The sequence below is a fragment of the Apteryx rowi genome, unplaced genomic scaffold, assembly GCF_003343035.1.
Source record: "Apteryx rowi isolate R43461 unplaced genomic scaffold, aptRow1 scaffold_260, whole genome shotgun sequence".
Lineage (NCBI taxonomy): Eukaryota > Metazoa > Chordata > Aves > Apterygiformes > Apterygidae > Apteryx > Apteryx rowi.
The window spans coordinates 241,534-260,568 of NW_020448975.1; the positions used below are offsets into that span (position 1 = coordinate 241,534).

General features: G+C 37.0%; 1 protein-coding gene across 1 annotated transcript in view; it reads left to right on the forward strand.

The window, feature by feature from the left end:
• The window catches only part of ITGA8 (integrin subunit alpha 8), a 110,861-nt gene that overhangs the window by 57,062 nt on the left and 34,764 nt on the right, over positions 1 to 19,035 (forward strand). The window contains exons 19-22 of the mRNA XM_026067676.1: positions 332 to 479; positions 6,738 to 6,830; positions 12,270 to 12,349; positions 15,560 to 15,640. Coding sequence (XP_025923461.1) covers positions 332 to 479; positions 6,738 to 6,830; positions 12,270 to 12,349; positions 15,560 to 15,640 — 402 coding nt within the window. The remainder of the gene's footprint in view (positions 1 to 331; positions 480 to 6,737; positions 6,831 to 12,269; positions 12,350 to 15,559; positions 15,641 to 19,035) is intronic.

Sequence of the window (19,035 nt, forward strand, 5' to 3'; positions counted from 1 at the left end):
GACGGGCCCCTGTGGCAATTAATTTCCTCCACTAGATAATTCTCTCTAGGTAGGAAGTAGTCAGGCTCTGAAATTTTGTACAACTAACTTTGAAGTTCTGTGGTAGTCTATTTCCCTTGTCCATTTTGTGTATTTTCTCTGACCTCTTTCCTTCCCAGGTGTATGCACACTTCTCCATGGAGTCATTTTTTGTGAAAATTTTTACTCTATGATGTTCACAAAATATTTTCCAGAACAGATGCTATGCGAGTAAATTGGCTTTCTGCTTTATTCATGCTTATAACTTAATTGTGCATTTTTTAACTCCTAATAAGTAGTATGTTCTATATAGAGATAAAGATCAGCTCATAATTGGAGAAGAAAACTGTATCATGCTCATACTAAATCTAAGGAATGATGGGGAAGGAGCCTATGAAGCTGAGCTACATATAAAGATTCCACCTGAAGCAGATTACACTGGGGTTGAACGCAACAACAAGGTAAATGAAAATCAAAATGTTAGTGATAATAAATCAGAAGAAGTGAGAGCAGGGTTAACCTGCATAGGATATGCCAGCTGAAAGCAGCTAGTAGATAGCTGGCTCTTAGGAGCGGAGATCCCATCAACTCTCAGCTATCCTCATTCACATACCACAGGCTGAAGATTAGCCATGTCACCAGAGATGGGAAAGTCAGGCTCATACTATTCCGAGCAAGCACAGATTCAACTACTCATTATTAACTTAAGTACAATGCCACACAAGTACTGCATTTAGGACTAGAACTATTCACATAATTCAGGTTTTGAACCAGTAAACCCCTCCAGTACCAGGGAACGGCAGAACAGAACCACTTGAGTGCTTCCAACCTTGGATCTCCTGGTTCCTGCTCTTAGCCACAGCTGAAAAGCCCTGATGAATCCCACACACTCAGACATCTTTGTCTTGTAATCCCAGCACACCAGTGTTTTTCTGTTATTAAGAGTGTTCTGGTCTCTGATATCCTGGAAAATTGAACATTATTTGCAGTATAAAACTTAACAAAGTTGATTTCCTTTCTAATCAAATATTTTATCTTATGGCCAGGCCAAAAAAGCAGTTATAATGTAAAATGTGCCAATATTCGCAGAAAGACTAATGTAGACTTAAGCCCAGCTGAGCTGTACTGAACTTGCAGTGTTTCTTTTTTGAGTTTGTTTTTCTAAGAGCAAAGATGAAACACTATCCTGCAAACAAGCAGAGTGTTCAAGTATTCTCTGTCGGACAGCAAGTCTGAATCACCTCATCTGCACATAAATCTCCCAATCTGTTGCAACATGAACTTTCTTTTCTCTGTCAGTGCCTGGAATTTTCAGAAGGGCCTCAAGGGTGAGAGTGGGAGAAAGCAAGTTAACTTCCTTTCTAAAGGCAAATGTTTTTAATGAAGTTGCAAGTAGCTTACAAAGTATTTTCTTATTCTCCTTCTGTAATTGTATTTATTAATGGACTTTTAACCCAATCTGAAAAAAAAGCATGACAAGAATTAATGAAGTTATTGAAGATGATGATATAGAAATGATCTGGAACCTCACTTCTCAGTAGCACATCTGTTTACACAAAACAAATAAGTAAAAACACCCGTCCCTTCCTATCCTCTGTATTTCTTTGGTTCTTTTAGCATAGTCTCTGATTTTTCAGACTGTGGTCTATAAGACATAAAAGAACTTAAATTCTCTTTAACATATACAACTGGTTACAGTTTTTTCCTTTGTGCTCTTTAGAAATCTTTGGCTTTTCTTTTGGCTGTTTCCAAGGATGTCAGGGGAGGCACTTGATCCAAAGCCCATAGCTTGTTTTCACATTTATCTATCAGTTGGACTAGACAGAAATCACTCGGGGCTTTTCAGTAGTTTAGGCAAAATTGAATTTGTAGTGGCAGCAGGGTAGACTCAGGGAGAAAGAAAGGAAGGAAGAGCTGGGAAAGTCTCTGGTGTTTTGGGTGAATGAGGATAAGCTAGAATGGGTTAGGGAGGAATGTTAGTTTTCTTTTTCTTTTCCAAAGAAAAAAAGGTTCAGGAAACATAATGCAACTTTTTCATTTTTTTCAGTTTTTGTGAAAGGTAAAATATATTTTTGATGAGTCCAGTTCTGAATCCTTCTGGATTTATAGTTCATTTTAATCTAAATTTGTATCATTTTCCACACATTTAGTTGGTTCTCTACAGTAGTCTTTACTTCATATTTTCTTAATTTCCCTGCTTATTTCATCCAAAGAGTTGTCATAATGTTCTTTTCAAGAAATATCAGAACATTAGTCTTACTATCTATATCATTCTTATAGTCTTTCTTTCTGCATTGAAGATACAGTTTTCACAAGGTTTTCACATGGTATTGAAAACAAGTTGATTCTTTCCATAGATTTTTAAATTGTAAAAGTATATTTTTGAAAGCAGTGATCTTCACAATGTTATGGTTGCATTAAATAAACTTAAAAATTCACTTCCAAATGTTCATTTAAAAGAGAAATGATATTGTACTTTTCTTTAAAAAGACAAAACCAAAACTGCTGTCATCTAACTTGCTGGTAGAAGTTGGCTCTTGTCTGTATTCAGTCACTTTTCTGTGCTTCCGTATGTCACCTAAAACTGCTGTGAACATGACAAAGAAGAATATACGATCTTTATAATGGAAAAAGAAAAGTTAAAATGGAAAAATACATGTATTTTTATAACTCAAACATTCTTTTATATCCTTCTTATTCAGTTTTCTCATTTAATTTGTCCTGTATGCAAATATACAAGTTAAGTAATTTGGCCACTCAAAACAAGAGTTAGCAGACATTTTCAATTGTTTTCTCAGAGCAAGCAGAATCTTATGTGTTTGAGATTCATACATTACAAGAACGACCAAATTTTTTATACTGACAGTATAACTGAGTATAAATTAAAGAGGAATTAAATTAATTCAAACTATGAAGTTTGAAAAAAGGTTATAAAAAGTTAACTATAACTATATACTATAACTATAAAGTTATAAAAAAATTACGGCAATCTGAACCAGAAGTTCAGAAGAACTTATCACACTGGTATGCAAGAAACACTGAAGTGTACGAGAAAAAGGTCTCTTGATCTGTAAGCCCTTTGAGGCATGGACCATAGATGAAAATTAATGTTTTGTTGTCAGTTGCAGTTGTGTCAAGATTTGACTTCTTATTTTTGTGTTTACACAGTACCGTGCCAATGGGGTATGTCTGAATGCTCCTGAAATGTACTTTATTTAATACGCAGTAATTTCAGTGGACAGATGGATTGTGATAGGTGCAGTTGTCATCATGGTCTTAAAACTGCATAACCAAGGATTTCATTGACTTTCACTATATCAGTGTTTACAGTCCTCTCTGTAGTTATAATTGAGGTTTTCTCCATATTGCAGACTTCCTTGTATTAAGACAGAGGTAACATTCACCTCAGAGCCAGAAGTACTAAAAGAGGTAGACTGAAGGCAGAACAAATGAAATGTAATGAGCCAAAGAAATCACTTGTTATACTTCTGATGCAACCAAAAAAGCTTTAGAAACAAATCATTCCATTATGCTGCCATGATTTCAAAGTAATTATACAGGATATTATGCAACTATTATGAGGCTACTCTGGATTTAGTCTAGCTAACAGAGAAACAAATTTATCCCTTAAATGCTTCCTGTCCAGCATAAATTTTTGTGTTCATATATGTGTCCATATGCAGGAGGTGTGGAGTGACTAGAATTAGCTGCAATAAAAGAAGAATAATCACAATTCATTACCTCACATTTCCATGGCCAGCAATAGATGCAGACACAGTGTATACCCATTATAGGTACCCTCTTGTACTACAGGAGCATGATGGTATGTTTGAACCCCAAACCACTGACTGAACACTATACACTAATCCTTAGCCCAGTGAAAGAGCTTCCCATACTGAACGTCTCAATTCTGCCTTAGTAGCAATAGCTGGAACTCAAACTCACATGGAATAATTAGTGAAAGTAAATCGGGCAAATGCTTAAGCCTTAATAGGTATTTGTTCCATACCAAAAACATTATGTATTTTGGCATGACTATCTCTGCTCAGAGTGGGAACTGCAGAACTGTTGCAGGTTACAACGACACTTACTTTGCAGTGGATAATCTCTGAGCCCTAGCTCCACGCTCTTCTGAACTATAGTATGATACTCTTAAAATAGAAAAAAGACCTGCAACCTTCTCATCTTACCTGAAAATTCATGTTATAAGTACAAGGTTGCTGGCTAGATGAGACATGATTTGAGCCTCTTAAGGACAAATGCTAGTTCTTCTTTCATCAGTTAGATGAGAAACTAGGTTCTGGCACCTCATAATCAAGACACCTAATCTATCCACTTTTACTCAGAAAAATAAGATTGGAAGGTGTTGATCAAGGAAAGGAGGTATTTTACTCTGTAGCCTATGGTGCTTAACTATTCTAGCATCAATTAGTAATTCATCACTAAGACAACCAGAAAGAGTTTTAAGTTTGTAGGCTGCCTGGATTACTTACAGCATCCAATCATTTTCCAGTTAAAATACACCTTGGGAACACGTGTTAATTGTTGGGGGTTTGCTGCTGCTCAAGACTGCCAAGAAGGCCATGTGTTGCTATAAAAATATAAATTGCTACCAGTGGCAGGTAGAAGGATTTTGTGGCAAAACCCTCCATCTGGCTGAGTTACATGTGAAATCAATGATATTGACAATACTGGGTGTGTAAGTCTCTTTCCTCTTGCTTGCTTCCTGCCTGCCTTTAATTTTCCTGTTTTGTATTTAAATACCTCAAAAAGGTCATCAGTGAAAAAAAAGGCAATAAATCTCAGTCCTGAAGGAGTTCTATCACAGCTGACCCTTTGTCACATCTTTACACTGCACAAATCAGCTTTTGTGATGCTGGTCGTATAAATTCTGTGTCATTAACCATTTTCAGTCTAAGACCATAGCCTCTGAATTGTCTAAAACCTTGTTGCAAAACTCATCTATTTGTTCAGCCTTTGAGGGACAAAGAAATGTGTGATAAAGGCTGCTTACTTTGCACTGGTGAGGGATACAGCATTTATAAAGAAATTGTGAAGTACCAAATATAAATGAATGTCTATTTTGTAACTTTTAGACAGCAATTTCAAAAAAAAACCCACCTCAACAACAAAACTATAAACTCATAAACCAATCTAAAATGAACAGTTTTCCAGAAAAGTTAGATTTTAACTGTTTTAATAACCTGTCTCCTCGCATGAATTGCTTCCCACCCCAATCAACCAGCTGGAAAGAGTGTAAAAATCTCCACTCCCTGCCAGAGAGGAGCTTGAATGGCTATTAATTCCCTGGACATGCTGTGTGACAAACTGTTTCCTCCTAGCAAATTGTTAAAGCATCACTATAAAATGAGGGGTGTACTGAGAGCGTGCTTCACATGGGCTTCTTTTAGGACATGCTCTATCTTTTCTTTTAGTCTCAGGAAAAGATAAGATCAGCATGTCTACAGTGGCTTTTACAGGTGAGGAATGAATTGGTAGTCAGTGGTCTGGAAGTTTCCCAGGTCTTTCATACAAAGACTATGACCTCGCACGTATTGCTAAATCTGTGAAAACCACAAACAAAAGATGGTGGGAGAGCCTTACAGCAGCAACTCTAGATGCATGCTGCTTTTGCAAAGCTAGCTTACTTCCACACATATATGCAAGTATTTTCTCCTATTGAATATGCCAGAGAGAAAAACAACAGAACGTCCTGTTGGTTTGTCTTGCTCTGTGTCTCCTAACTCCCACTATGTTAGAGCTCTTCCTCCCTCTATACAGTCTGTTTTGTATATGGATGACAACTAGCGATAGGGACTAAAAGTTTGAAAGGAAAAAGAACCCACAGAACACATTTTACATTAAGAGATTTAGAGGGATATTATGTGAGTATATCTCTAAAGTTATCCACCAAAACTGCGTGGGAAACATTGAGCAAGGCCGCATGATTTAGTTCAAGTTTGGGCCTGGTACCTAGATCTCTTTCTCAGCTCTACCAGAAACTTCTGTTTGACTGAGAACAAGCCACTAAATCACTCTGCTGTGCTGTGCCTCAGTTTCTCAGAGACAGTATACTGGAAAAAGCTATGTAACACATTAAGAACAAACTGGACTCTGAAAGATTAGCAGCTAGAAAAACAGTTAAATTTTACTTATTGTTGTAAACAATGAAAACCTTAACTTCTAAAGTCCATCTCAGTTGTTACTAAATTATAAACACAAGTAACAGTTTTTATGGTTACAGTAGTGTCTACTGTTCTAAGTACTTTACCATAGGTTGGAAAATAAAATTCTAGGCTTGTTCTGTAACAAGCTTCTACTAATGCCAGAAATTCATTGCAGAGACTTCTAGTGACAGATAATACAGTTATTGCAATTACTGTGAAGCCTATTCCCTTCATCCAGTTTTACCTACTCTGTTTTACTTCATGGTGTCATTGCGACTATAGGAATCATTCATTACAACAAAGCAGCATGTTAAAACTAGAAATAGAGTGATCTCAGCATGGCTCTTAAAGTACTGGGATATTTTCCCATTTGGTTTTCCTTGGCATCAGTTTTCCCCCATTGCCTGATGATAACCAATTAAACGTTTGGATAGGGCACTGAACAGGTGTCTAAAATCAAAAGAAATATCACAGTCAAAAAGGCATCACTATCCCAACAGGATACATTTCCCTGTGATCTCTGACCTCAGTGTTGGTGTCCTTTTGTTACAGGCACTGCGTGTGTTAAGCTGTGATTACAAGATGGAAAATGAAACTAGAATGGTGGTTTGTGATCTTGGGAACCCCATGGTGGCTGGAGCAAACGTAAGGGAAAACCAGATGCATTTGCTGATTTTTATCTAATTGAATTTTAGAGGGGAGCAAATAGAAATCAATTAGCAGAATGTGTCCCAATAAGCAGTATCTAAAACAAATTATATACTTGGACCAGAAATTGTTGTTGTAATAAGAGACTGCACTATGCTTCTGAAAAACTAGTAATCTGGTGTTTTAAAAGATTAATGATGTTAGAGCCTGTTTTTTATTTCACTATTACTTTAAAGAAAATGATGTAACAGGATTTGCACTAGTATAATGAGGAGGGAATCTCAATCCATAATGTGTGTGTGTTCATTTCTGCCTTTTAGTGTTCTTTCTGTTTAAGATATGTCTAGTAAATGACAGCTTCTTTAGTTCAGTTCTCATGTTGCATGTGTCAGTGTTCCCTTACAAGTTTAAATCATGATTTACATCAGCAGAAATGAGGTTGGAGTTAAGTTTTATTTAAGGTTATTAATAACATTTTAAAATTTTTCTAGGACAGTTATTTGTAAATTGTTCTGCGCATTTAGATGGAACATTGGTAGCATAGACAAAAGTGGAGCTGCATACTGGCTGAAGATGGACTGCAGATAAGGATTAAACATGGTTAGAGATAAGAATAAAGTGCTACCTATTGCACAGGTGTCATCACTTGTTCCTATTTCTTGGCAAAACAGTTCAGGGGAAACCCCAGTAGCACTGAACCCAGGAATGTTCTTCCATGGCTCCCTCTTCAGAAGAATGCCAGTACTGCTCGTAAACTCAGGGGCATAATGCTATGAATATTTAACTAGAAACAGAATTTTTAACCCAAGCTTTTATACCTGCATAAATAGCTGCCCTAAAAAAAAAGAAACACTCAACTGCATGAGCATATATAGACAATAAACAGTAGCTTTCAATTGAAAATCATCATTGTTTGCATTTCATATTGGGGCTGCTGTAGGACTGCAGTAGACTGTAAGTTTGAAGGTGGGAGTATAAACTTCTTTGCTGGGACAGACGTTGTGCTAAGATGGCAAACTGGATAGATATGGGAGTCAATGAGTGTAGAAAAGAGGGCTAAAATTTTTTGTTTTGTTCTGCTAAGTGAAACTCCTAAAAAGGAAGAGTAATTGAAAACATTCCTGAAGAATGAAGTTTCGTAATGGAATGATGGGAGACACCAATGGGCCAAGGCACTAGACAAACCCCAAATCAAGGCAGATAATTCCTCTTACCAGAAAACTAGCAAATTCAGATATCTACTGACTTGTTTATTGGTTAATTTCATGGCAGAAGCAAATTATTAAGATACAGATAAAAGTGGACAAGTATTGTAGATGATTGGGAGAGGGTGGTAGGGAGGGCATACAACCCTATGCGTTTGGAAAAGAAGAAAAGAAAAGGAAGGCTAAACACCAGACGCATTAACATCATATGTCAAACTAAGAGCAAATTTGTTCTGTGGTGTGCATATTGTCATAAACAGAGGCAATGGAAAGGTCTGCACGTGGAAGTATGAGACTACAGCCCCACACCCTCCTCCCTGTGAATCCAAAGGTGTACTCTCAGCCCTGTCTCCACATCATCCTTGACCCAAACTGGTAGCAGTATGAGGACTTGGGGAATGCCATTATGTGGCCACTAGAGTGGTACTATCACCTGTCTCCTGATAAGTTTTCACTTCATAACTAATCCTGTTTTTCTTCAAAATCAGGTGTAGGGCTTCTGTAAATGCGTGATTGGCAAGTATGCCTAAGCAAAATACTTCATGAAGAGAGACTTGGAAGCAGCAGTATAAAACAGAGGAGTTCATAACATGTTCAAGAATATTCTGCTTATAACAGAAGAATCCAATGCTTGAATATAAAGGCATATGAAAATAGAGCATTACAAAGCCAGATGGTAAAAATGTTTGATTATAGTGAGTGAAAGCTTAAAGCATAATTTTATCTTTGAAACCAGTTCTCCTGGAAGCTTAGTAAAGGTGAAAGGACTTCAGCTTTTTCAGTCCAAACCTATTTATGATGGCAAACATACTTCCAACAGCAAAATACCAGCCCTTTTTACAAATTGCATAAATCATGAAAGGCTGCTCTGATCCATTTCCAATTTTGCAAAACAATTCTACTCTGGCAGGAGATCAGTTATTCTCAAAATATTCAGTCAGAAAGGGACTCTGTGGAAGTTGTGAGGGATTGGAGAGGGGAGGTTAGGTCAAAATCAAACATTGCTAAAATTCTTAACTACTGAGTCACTGTAATTTCTTTTCAGCACCCTGAATCCCTAGAGTTCTTCAAGGCTTTGAGCATGAGGCTTATGTTGGGCATTAGTGATGTATCCCATGGGATATTACTGCTTCAGTGGACTACAGAATTGTCTGCCACTTCACATCTTCAAAATGCATTATTATCAGCAAAATTGCTAGATCTCTGGCTTTTTGAAAATCCTTGACCATGAAATCATTGCCCACAAACAGTACTTAACCTTTACAGTAATTATATCTGTGTTGCAGAAAAGAAAGGTAAAAAGAAATGGAAAAGAAAATCACAACACCATATGGTCCAGAATGCAAACTAGATCTCTGTGATACCATTTCACAGGCAAACAGGAAAGATGCTCAAAGTTCTTATACATGACACTAAAACGGATCAGTCTGACAAGCTTCCTAAGTCCTTACTGTCACTGGTGGTTAGAAATTCAATAATGAGATTGCTCTTCTTGCAATCTCATCATTGGCAACAAGGGAGGGCAAGGATTGAATGAACTTTGGAAATGACTAGAAATAAGATTAAATGACTGGGAGGCTTGGAAGATCTTGCGTATTTCTTGGTATGTACGAAACTCATTCTTCCAAACCACTGAGGCTGTATGTTTCATACACCCTATAAGACACTTGAAAAAAAAAATTTAGCCATCCATCTTCCAGCATACTCCTAGGTGCTCTCAAACATAATAACAGATTAAGAGACTATCAATAGTAAACATCACCTATTTCAAAAATAAATGTTTCTAACATGGCAAATAAATAATGTAATTTCAACAAAACTGACTTTGCTTGGAAAATTTAATTAAAATTAAACTAGTATGATCAGATAAACCTCTTGCTAAAATAAGGAGGTCCAGTGATCACTAGGCCAAACCCACTGCAAATTCAAGCAAATTCAGCTCCTTTGGCCTCAGTGGTTTTCATCAAGTATGGGTGAGCATCTTTGGCCCTTTATTAGTAGCAATGTCAAGGGCTACCTGATATTAGCAAAATCATATGACCACACAAAAAACAACATCTGCAGCTCATTAGAGTCCTACAGTAGGAGTGTGTTTCAGTATTAAATAAGTGATTAAGCCTGGGATGTCAGGGATGTAATAGATCAAAACTGCAGTTCATGTCTGCTCTGTTAGATCTGATGAAAAGTATCTTTGGTTCACTGAATCTTTTTTCTGCTAGAAATGGAAACAAATTTGTACAGACCAATGTAAAACTGAGAAAAATCTTGAGTTCCATATTTGGAAATTTTTGTCTCAGTAAAAAAAAATCATATAATGATTTTTAAATGTGAGTGAAGTTATCAAGACAGTTGTTAAAATCATCTCCAAAAAGTGGTCATAACAATAGCTTGCATCTTTATTCCAGGTCAGCTATTCCATTTCTGTCTGGTCTAAGGAGCATTATCTTTTCATCTTAAAAAATTTGCTTCCAAAAAGAGAGATTAGCTATAATTGCAATGCTAAAATGATCAGAATGCAAAAACTTGAATTTGCCATTTCTTTTAGGCTGACAATATTGCTTTCAGTACAGGACAACTGAAGGAAGTAATTGAAACATGTTAGCTAAGTCTGGTTCTGCAGGTGGATTAAGATTCAGTGATCCATTGCTGCAAGTGAGGAAAGAGGGAAAAATTTTTAAGTGAAGATTTTTAAAAATTAACGATGACTTGAAAATTAAAAATTGTTCAAACAACTGATATGACCCCCATCTGCAAATAGTGTAAGTACAGAGGAAAATCTTTCCTCTTCAGTGATGTTGAATCACGGTCCCTAAAAGAAGACTGTACATTATTGTTTCCTGCTGTGTTGCTGATGACGCTACCCCAAGCATGCCAAGAAAAGCATACAAAGCAGACAACTCTTTTTCTTCTTTTTTTCCAAACAAGCACACTGAAATGAGAAAAGAACTTTTCAGGTGTATTATACTGAAATATTGGCAGAACTGAAGCCCTGATATCCTCATTTCCTAATGCCATTTGATGAATTTCTCAGGATGATTGTTTCTCCACATATATGTAACCATTTTTTTAAAAAAAGAAAGCACAGTGTGCAAGTTATCGGGCAGGAATTTCTACCATCAGGCAATACAGGGGAGAGTGAGAAGTCGTGCAAGATTACAGGCTGTATACTTTGCTGTCAGTCTCAATGCAAAATTCAGAATTCAAAAATTGCCAAATTCAAAACACATGCAGTTGAAAGCAGGCAATTAAAAGGATTAATTTAAACATCAGGGTGCAATTTTATTAATTTAATGTGGAGGACAGATGGCATCTGCCCCTCCTCCTCTACCACTTGCATACCAAGGCTGTATCTGTGTCCAACAAGAGGGTTACAGAGACCCAACCATATGTTGCTGTATAGCCGTTCTTTAACTAGCCCTGGAATTCCATTCTGTTTTCTGAATTACTCATTCTGCTTTACTCCATGTCCTTCTTGCAAAGCAAATGGAAGTTATCAGATGGGGGAAGCTCAGACTCTGAAGACTTGAAGTCTTCCCTCTTCCATAAACACAAAGTGCACTGGTGGAAGACCTCATCTCTTTTAGTTTGAGGGGTTACCCACTTACCCTTTACCTTCACTGGTCAGAAGCTGCACGTTGTGGCAAATTGAACTGCAAATATAACTTTGAAGTCATATTCCTCTTAACTGAACTACGGCTCTCAGAAACTGCGGTGAAAAAAAACGAAGCCAAATCAAATTAAAATATCAAGCTTCTACTAATTTAGCCTCTAAAAGAAAAACAAGTGATCAGTCAGCCTCACAGCACCTAAAACATGCAGCTTTTATGTCACAGTTATAGACAGGGAGGCTAGGACAACCAAAGGAGCAGGAAGCCCTGGAGACCTGGACAAAGGCATGCGTGGATGGGGGCGAGGAAGAGCGGTGCCAGACAGCTATTATTTTCTTTTGGTTTGTCAGTATAAAGCAATGAAGAAGGGCCCACTGTTGTGTTCTCAGATGTATGCTTCTCTCTTCCTCTAGATCTTTCCTCTGTCCAGTCAAGTTTTCCATCTGGTGAGATACATAGGTGGTATTTTCTCCTGAAACTGATTAAATGATATTATTAAATAGTGATTTAAAAAATAACAATATCCTATACAACTCCATCAAGTGCAACATTAAACAGTACTGCTTTCTCAATAGGGAAGGACCTACCATTTTTGGTGACTGGTTGTTTTGTTTCTTTCCCAGTTCTCTACAGGCATCCGATTTTCTGTTCAGCATTTTGAAAATGATGATTTCAACATCAGTTTTGAGCTTCAAATAAAAAGGTTAGATGTTTTATCAAGAATATGGTTATTTGAATTCTGAATTGCTGTCAATATCTGAATTTAATTTGTAAGCAGTTCACTGTTACTGTTCAATGTTAGTAGTTATTGCATGTACTTTCCTATGGTAGCTTTCTTCAGGAGGATTGTAGAATTGAGGTGTAGAGTTCTGTTAGCGTTTAGCTAAATCAGTCTTAGGGTTATTGTGAGGATTTTACTTCATTAAAATTCAGGTTAACTGATTTGGCCAGTGTTCCAAGGTTCTTCCACAGATTTGCCAAATTTGCACTTGGTTCTCCACTTTAGGATTAATGAACAATGATGTTTTTGTAACAGAGTGCTGTATTTAAAAACACATCATGTGCTGAAGAAAAACATCATGCCACTTCTTCACAGCAATGTAGAAAATAAAAGGAGAGCAGTTAAAGCTGCTCACCAGTTCTCCATTTTTTTTAAAAAAAGAGGTAACTTAAATATTGTTAATGTTTTTTCTGTCTGTATTTTTAGAAAGATTTACTCTTGATTTATTTGTATTTGAAATTATTGGATTTTTGCTTCTTGAATATTTAAAAATGTTTCTTGAAAGTCAAGTGTGAAAATTTTGTAGGGGATCTAGTTAAAGATACTGGCATGAAGAGAGAAAACTGTTTGTTTGATTCAGGTGAATCTTTGTCATTTTTCCGTTAGTTTCCTCCGCATTCACAGGGGTGAGATATTACTGCTGGGGAATCTTCTTCTATTTTATGTTGGGCAATACTTCTTCCCCAGGGACAAAAAAGTGCAGGACTCTCCAGAGAAGAATGACTGAGTTAGAATAATGGCAAGAACAAACCTGAGACTTTTTCAGTAGTGGCAGGGCTTCTGCTACATCTGTCCTCATCAAATATACACTAGTGTTCCTCATGGGGCCCTTCTTGCCCCACACACAGAGACTTAATTGCTCATGTCTGGCCTTTAATGAGGGCCTTGATCATGCTCACTGTAGTAAATAACTGAGACATTTAAAATGTTTAAGTCATGTTTTCAGAATGTAACTCTGGAAGGAAAGGCTATGCAGAAAGGCTCATAAATTAGGGAAGGGCAGTAGACACACACAGCACTTGGCACACTGCAGAAGTCAAAGAGATGTCTGGGCAGGCGTTAGGCCTATATAACTTTTGTGTTGTAGGTCCACCGTCCAGACCACTGTCCACTGTCAGGTCAACCAATACAGTTGTAAGATTGAAATGTGTATCAGAAGCTCTCTTGACCACCTTTATCCTGTTGTGAGACTGGGGAGGTTCAGAGCTTTGTGGGTTGATCTTTCTACCTAAGAAGAGCTGAGGTGGAAAAAGTGTCAAGGCTTTACTGAGAAATAAATTTGAACTTCAAGAGATAGCAACATCTTATACTGCCTCCATGAGTGTGATTCAATAAACTGTAACGGAAGAAAATTTATTGGACTATCAAGAAGGCAGGGCAGTTTCCACAAACTGGCATCAAAATGCTGAAAAGCACCCCAAAAAAGTAAAGCCTTTTGTGTAGAGAATATACCTTATCGTTAAAAGCATGCTGCTTTGTACATTCCTTCCCAAGCAGCACTACAGTTTATACATTTTTACCTCATTAACGAACAGATAAAACAATCTTTTAAAAAATAAGGAAACAGAAAACCATAGAGCAGAAAGAGGAAATGACCAAAAATGGAAAGAAAGAGAAGCAGAAAACATGTCTGAATTTGTGTCTTGGCCTGAGTTATTTTACAGAGAGACCTTTAATTTACTCAAAGACATCAAGTGAAAAATAAATATTTTGATTTGCAAAACTGAGGCTCATTACTTATAGGAAATAGGCAAAAGGCTGGCTGAATAGTGCCTTCAAATCTGATTCCTTTTCTAATGTGTATTTTGTATGCATGTACAGACTCTTCAGAGAGGGAGATGTCCTGAAACTTTTATTTAAACTATTAGCTTTTCTACAGAATACCATAATGCACAAACAAGATTTGAATACCAAATATATACGATCAAAATCTGTGTTTTAACTCTATGGAAAGTACTACCATAATACAAATTGGAGAGCAGCTTATTATGACAAATTAATGTCATAGTCATTTTTGTACTTAAAAGCCAGGTTTAAGTGACTGCAGCTCAAAGCAATGGCAGTAGAGGATTACATCAAAAGTTCAGCTAATGTTTGAGGAGAATCTGCATTAGTTTACAAACAAATTAGAGCTGCCCCTAATTTTAGCAGTCTGTAACCAGAAGGCCTGGATCAAAGCAGTATTGCCCTTCACTCCTCAGGAGTCAGTCGCTGGGAATGCTGGCCTGCTCTGAATGTTTTCATTTGACTGATGCTACCCAGATGTGATAACAGTAAACTGTGACAGGAATAGACATTTAGTCTCCATGGGGCAAGTAAGCCCTTCCAGGCTTGCTTGAAAAAAACCTCCAAACTTAGTATCATTAATCCCATAATTAAATAAATTCTAAATTTCTAGATATTTATTTTGACTATCTCCATGAATTTGTACCTACAAACCTTTCTGTGCATGAATGGGCTATAGACACACAAATATGCCTGCTGAAGTGAAAGAAGCTTTGGCTACTAAAGAGTTGGAGTAAGAAAAGACAGTAAAATGAAAGAGAGCACTAGGCTTTAAATGTAGGGATCTATTTTCATTGCTAAGTGGGATTTAAAGTGTAAAGATTCTGGGTGGGGGAGGGGAGAAAAAGAAAGGGGAAGAAACGGTTTATTTCAGTTATTTTTCTTTAGAGACTTTGTCGTGCAGAAGTCACAAGCTTGGCGAGTCATAAAAGCAAATCTTATTATGACAAAGGCTATCTTGTTCATTAATGCTGCTTTCCTCCAATACCTGAAACAACTTTGGATTCTATTCAGATACTCAGATACATACAGATAGCTAAGTTGAACAAGGGAATTTACATGATATTCTGAGCTAAATAAATTTATATCATCATATCCAGGCATAGGATTCTTTAATGGAGGTTTGAGCTGATTATGTTATTAAACATGAGATGAGTTCAAATAACATCAGACTTAAATACCAGTGTCCTACAGGACTGAAGAGTTGCAACAACACGCCCCATGTTGTACAATGTCCAATAGCACTGCTTCCTAATTTTAGACATTGTGGGTTCTCAGTGCTGTATCTCTAACGGTGTAGAATTCTGTTAAATAACCGTTTTTAACCCATGTGCACATCTCTTCCAGTTCTAACAAGATTAATCCCACCAGCAATTTAGTTAACCTCCATATCAACATCAGTGTGGTGGCTCAAGTACAGATCAGAGGGTAAGTATTCCACCATTTCAATTCATGACAGTAACTATTTTTTGTGGTGAATCTTCCCACATATTATAATCTCGAGGGCCTTATCCACCAAGAACACCCAAGACTCTTAGGGAGTCTCACCCCTGCAAGCCTTGCAGGATGCAGCTACTAAGTACTTATCCTGTCACATAAAGCAGGACTGCCCACATGGACTCCATTACACTTACGGATGTCTGTGCAAATGCAACACTAGAATCCTACAGTGTAATAACAGCAGTTGGAGCCATCGTTTTATCTGGGCATTCAAATTGTGTCCATGGGTGCTGCTAATGCAGAATGTCTGTTTGGATGTGTGGGTCTGCTTGTGAAACTATCTATGTACTTAATTCTGAACACCAAAGCAGAATCTGCTGTTTTTATTACTGGAATGATGAAACACGTGTTTTATGGCAAGGCATATGCTAATAGGGAGCAGAGTGAGACCTTGGGAGAGAGGATGAATAAGGAATGAGCTATGATTATGACTAGAGTTCAATCAGCTCATACTGTAGAGTTCTTACATTTCTGTCAGAAGCAGGTGTCTGTCCACTGACACAAGGGATACTGAAAATAAATGAGCACTGGGTTTGATTGAGGATTTTAATTCCTGCTTTCTGTATTCTCACATACAGTTTGGTTTAGGAAACTATAAAATGCAATTAGTTGATAAGAATCTCAGACTACCCTGTAAAGTCTTTGAACTAGACTCCTATCCTGGCATCCTGGAGGGAGTCGGCAGGATGTTCTTTTAAAGCAAATAATTGTCCCAAATGCTTTTTGTCTGGGATCTCAGATTTCTTCCATCTCCCCTTCTCAAACTACAGCCCTGGACCTTACTCAGGCTCAGCACTGCAGGGGGGGAGCAGGAGGGACATGCCCCAGCTTCACTCCCATAATCAGGCCGTGAGACCTGGCTGATGCAGGAAGTGTGGAGGTCTCTTATATGATGGATCTCTAGGGGCTGCCACCTGCCTCTTTACCTTAGATGTATGCAAATAGGAATGCATTTATTTATGCATTTATGGATTGTATAAAAATACATTTATTGTAATTATTTATAAGACAATACTTTGATTACCTAGTGCTGGAAAAGAATTCAACGATTTTGCAGATCACAGAGATCATATTTTCTGGTCTAATAGTCACCTAAGACTAATGGGAAGTTTTATAAAGTATTTTTCATCACAATTTATAAGTGCTTTCCAGATTAAGAAGGCAATAAGGTTGGAGATAAATGGAAAGCAGAGGACAGGCACACAACAGAATGTGTGGACATAGGTTAATGCTCACATTTCTGAAAAGGAGCCATAGAAAGACAACTTATTTCACAAGAACAGAAATAAGATTAGGGTTTCATCTTTTGTAGTTGTTAGTAGTGGTCACAGGAAACAAGCTAGAGAGAAAGTGTCCTACTAACAAGGTGAAAACTACAAAATGAGGGGGAAGGTAACACAGAACTAGAAGTAGAGGCTGAGAAAATGAGAATCAAAGGGGTTAGTTGGTGGGCTGCAGATGCAAGAGAAAATGTTGAGAGAGAACAACTGCCAAGTGTTACCATGGGTGTGCACCCAGGTTAGGGAATGGCTAGAGTTTCAATGCATGAGTGAAATGGTTATGGATACATGAGATTTTTCAATAAGGGCTACTTTCAGGGCTGCAGATTCGGATTTTTTCACTGAGGTTGCTCATCCCTTTCACAGAATAATCTTGCAAACTCTTTGGGTTCTTTACCATCATGTTCTTTCTATGCCATAATATGTTCTTTTTAATTAAAAGCTCTGTAATAAATAGGCACAGAAAACGGCAAAAACAACCTCAGTTGTTAAAGAGAGCATGTCCACAAGAAGGAAAAATTTGCTGTCTATAGTGCTAAAAAGCAGGCAATTAAATACAGAGAAATTATTTAGTTGAATGACTTCCAGTTCCTTTCCTCTTAAGTCCTTTGGTTTTCATATACACTATAGCATGCATGTACAAAGGAAAACTCCCAGATGCTTTTTTGATCCTACTAATTACTTCGGATATGCTGAAACATACCCAGCTCTAAGGGAACTATTTGCTCAGTATTTCCTAGATAAAAATAAAAGAGAGACTGTATCCACATTTGGGCAGGGAAACATCCTATGTTGGTTTCCCTATTCCTGTGCGTAGAGTTGGGCTTAGTGATGAAGTGGGACTGGAATCATTATACATTTTACTGAGGAAAACTAAGCACAGTTAGCAAATTGTGTGGATACACACATACATATATATATACAGCGAGTGCATGCAAATACCACCTCTGTGAGAAAGGAAAAAAAATGTAAGATAGTTTATTCAATGAGTAATTGCTCTGCTAACTGTTGAGATTTGATTATTCTGCTTACCTTTTTTTTCTGTAAGAAGGTTAAGTGTTTTATAGTTGCAATTGTCATTCCCACTACTGAAAGAGCACTGGAGGAATGAGGGATTTAGGAAGGAAGTAATTTCTGTTGGGAGGTCTTGAAGCAGGCAGAATATTTATTGTATATCCCGTGAATCATTTTTTGTAGAACTTACTTCCTTTATTTTATTTTTCAGCACTCTTGTTTGACTGAACACCTAAAAGTCTAGGAAAAATCCTCAACTAATAAATTATTCAAATGTTAAAAATACAAAATAAAATAACCAAAACTGAGAGTATTTCTGTTTGATCTAATTTTAATTCTTTCACATCAATATCAGAAGTCCTCAAAATAAACTCTCTCTCTCTATAAACTCTGCCAAAATAAATGTGCATATTCTTATAAACTTTATAATCATTTTAATTAAAGGCCTACATTTAACTTTGTAATTCTGTAGATGAGAAAAACACTGCACATGGAATATAACAGAAAACACAGATTTTTTTAAAAACCTTTGCCTGCTTCTTTTTTTTTATGTACACTTTGTGTCTTGCAATATTTTTGTGTTAGCTTAAGGAGCCCTATGTCTGGGCTTTTCGAACAACACAGGAAAGTTCCTATTCTCCAGAGATGATTTATAATTAAAATACTTCTTGCAAGCAAGACCATTTGTGAGATATAACAAGTTAGGCGAAGTACCTCATTTAAAGTGACTTTTTTTATGAATATGTTTCATTTTCTTTATTATTTGGTTTTAGCTTGTAAATTTGTCTTCTGGCATACTTGTTAGTAGGAACTGCTGGCCTTTTGAATACTGGGGAAGTGTTTCGAGTTAGCTGGATACTCCAGGATGCCTTAAACTTCATGAAGATTTGTACTTTCAGACAGTTGATATTAAGTCATTCTTCTCCAGAATCGTATGTTATTTTGAGAAGCTGTATTCTGTCGACAAGTTTCTCTCAGACATTTCACTCATTGTACATGACATTAGAGCTGGACACAAGAACTCTTTTT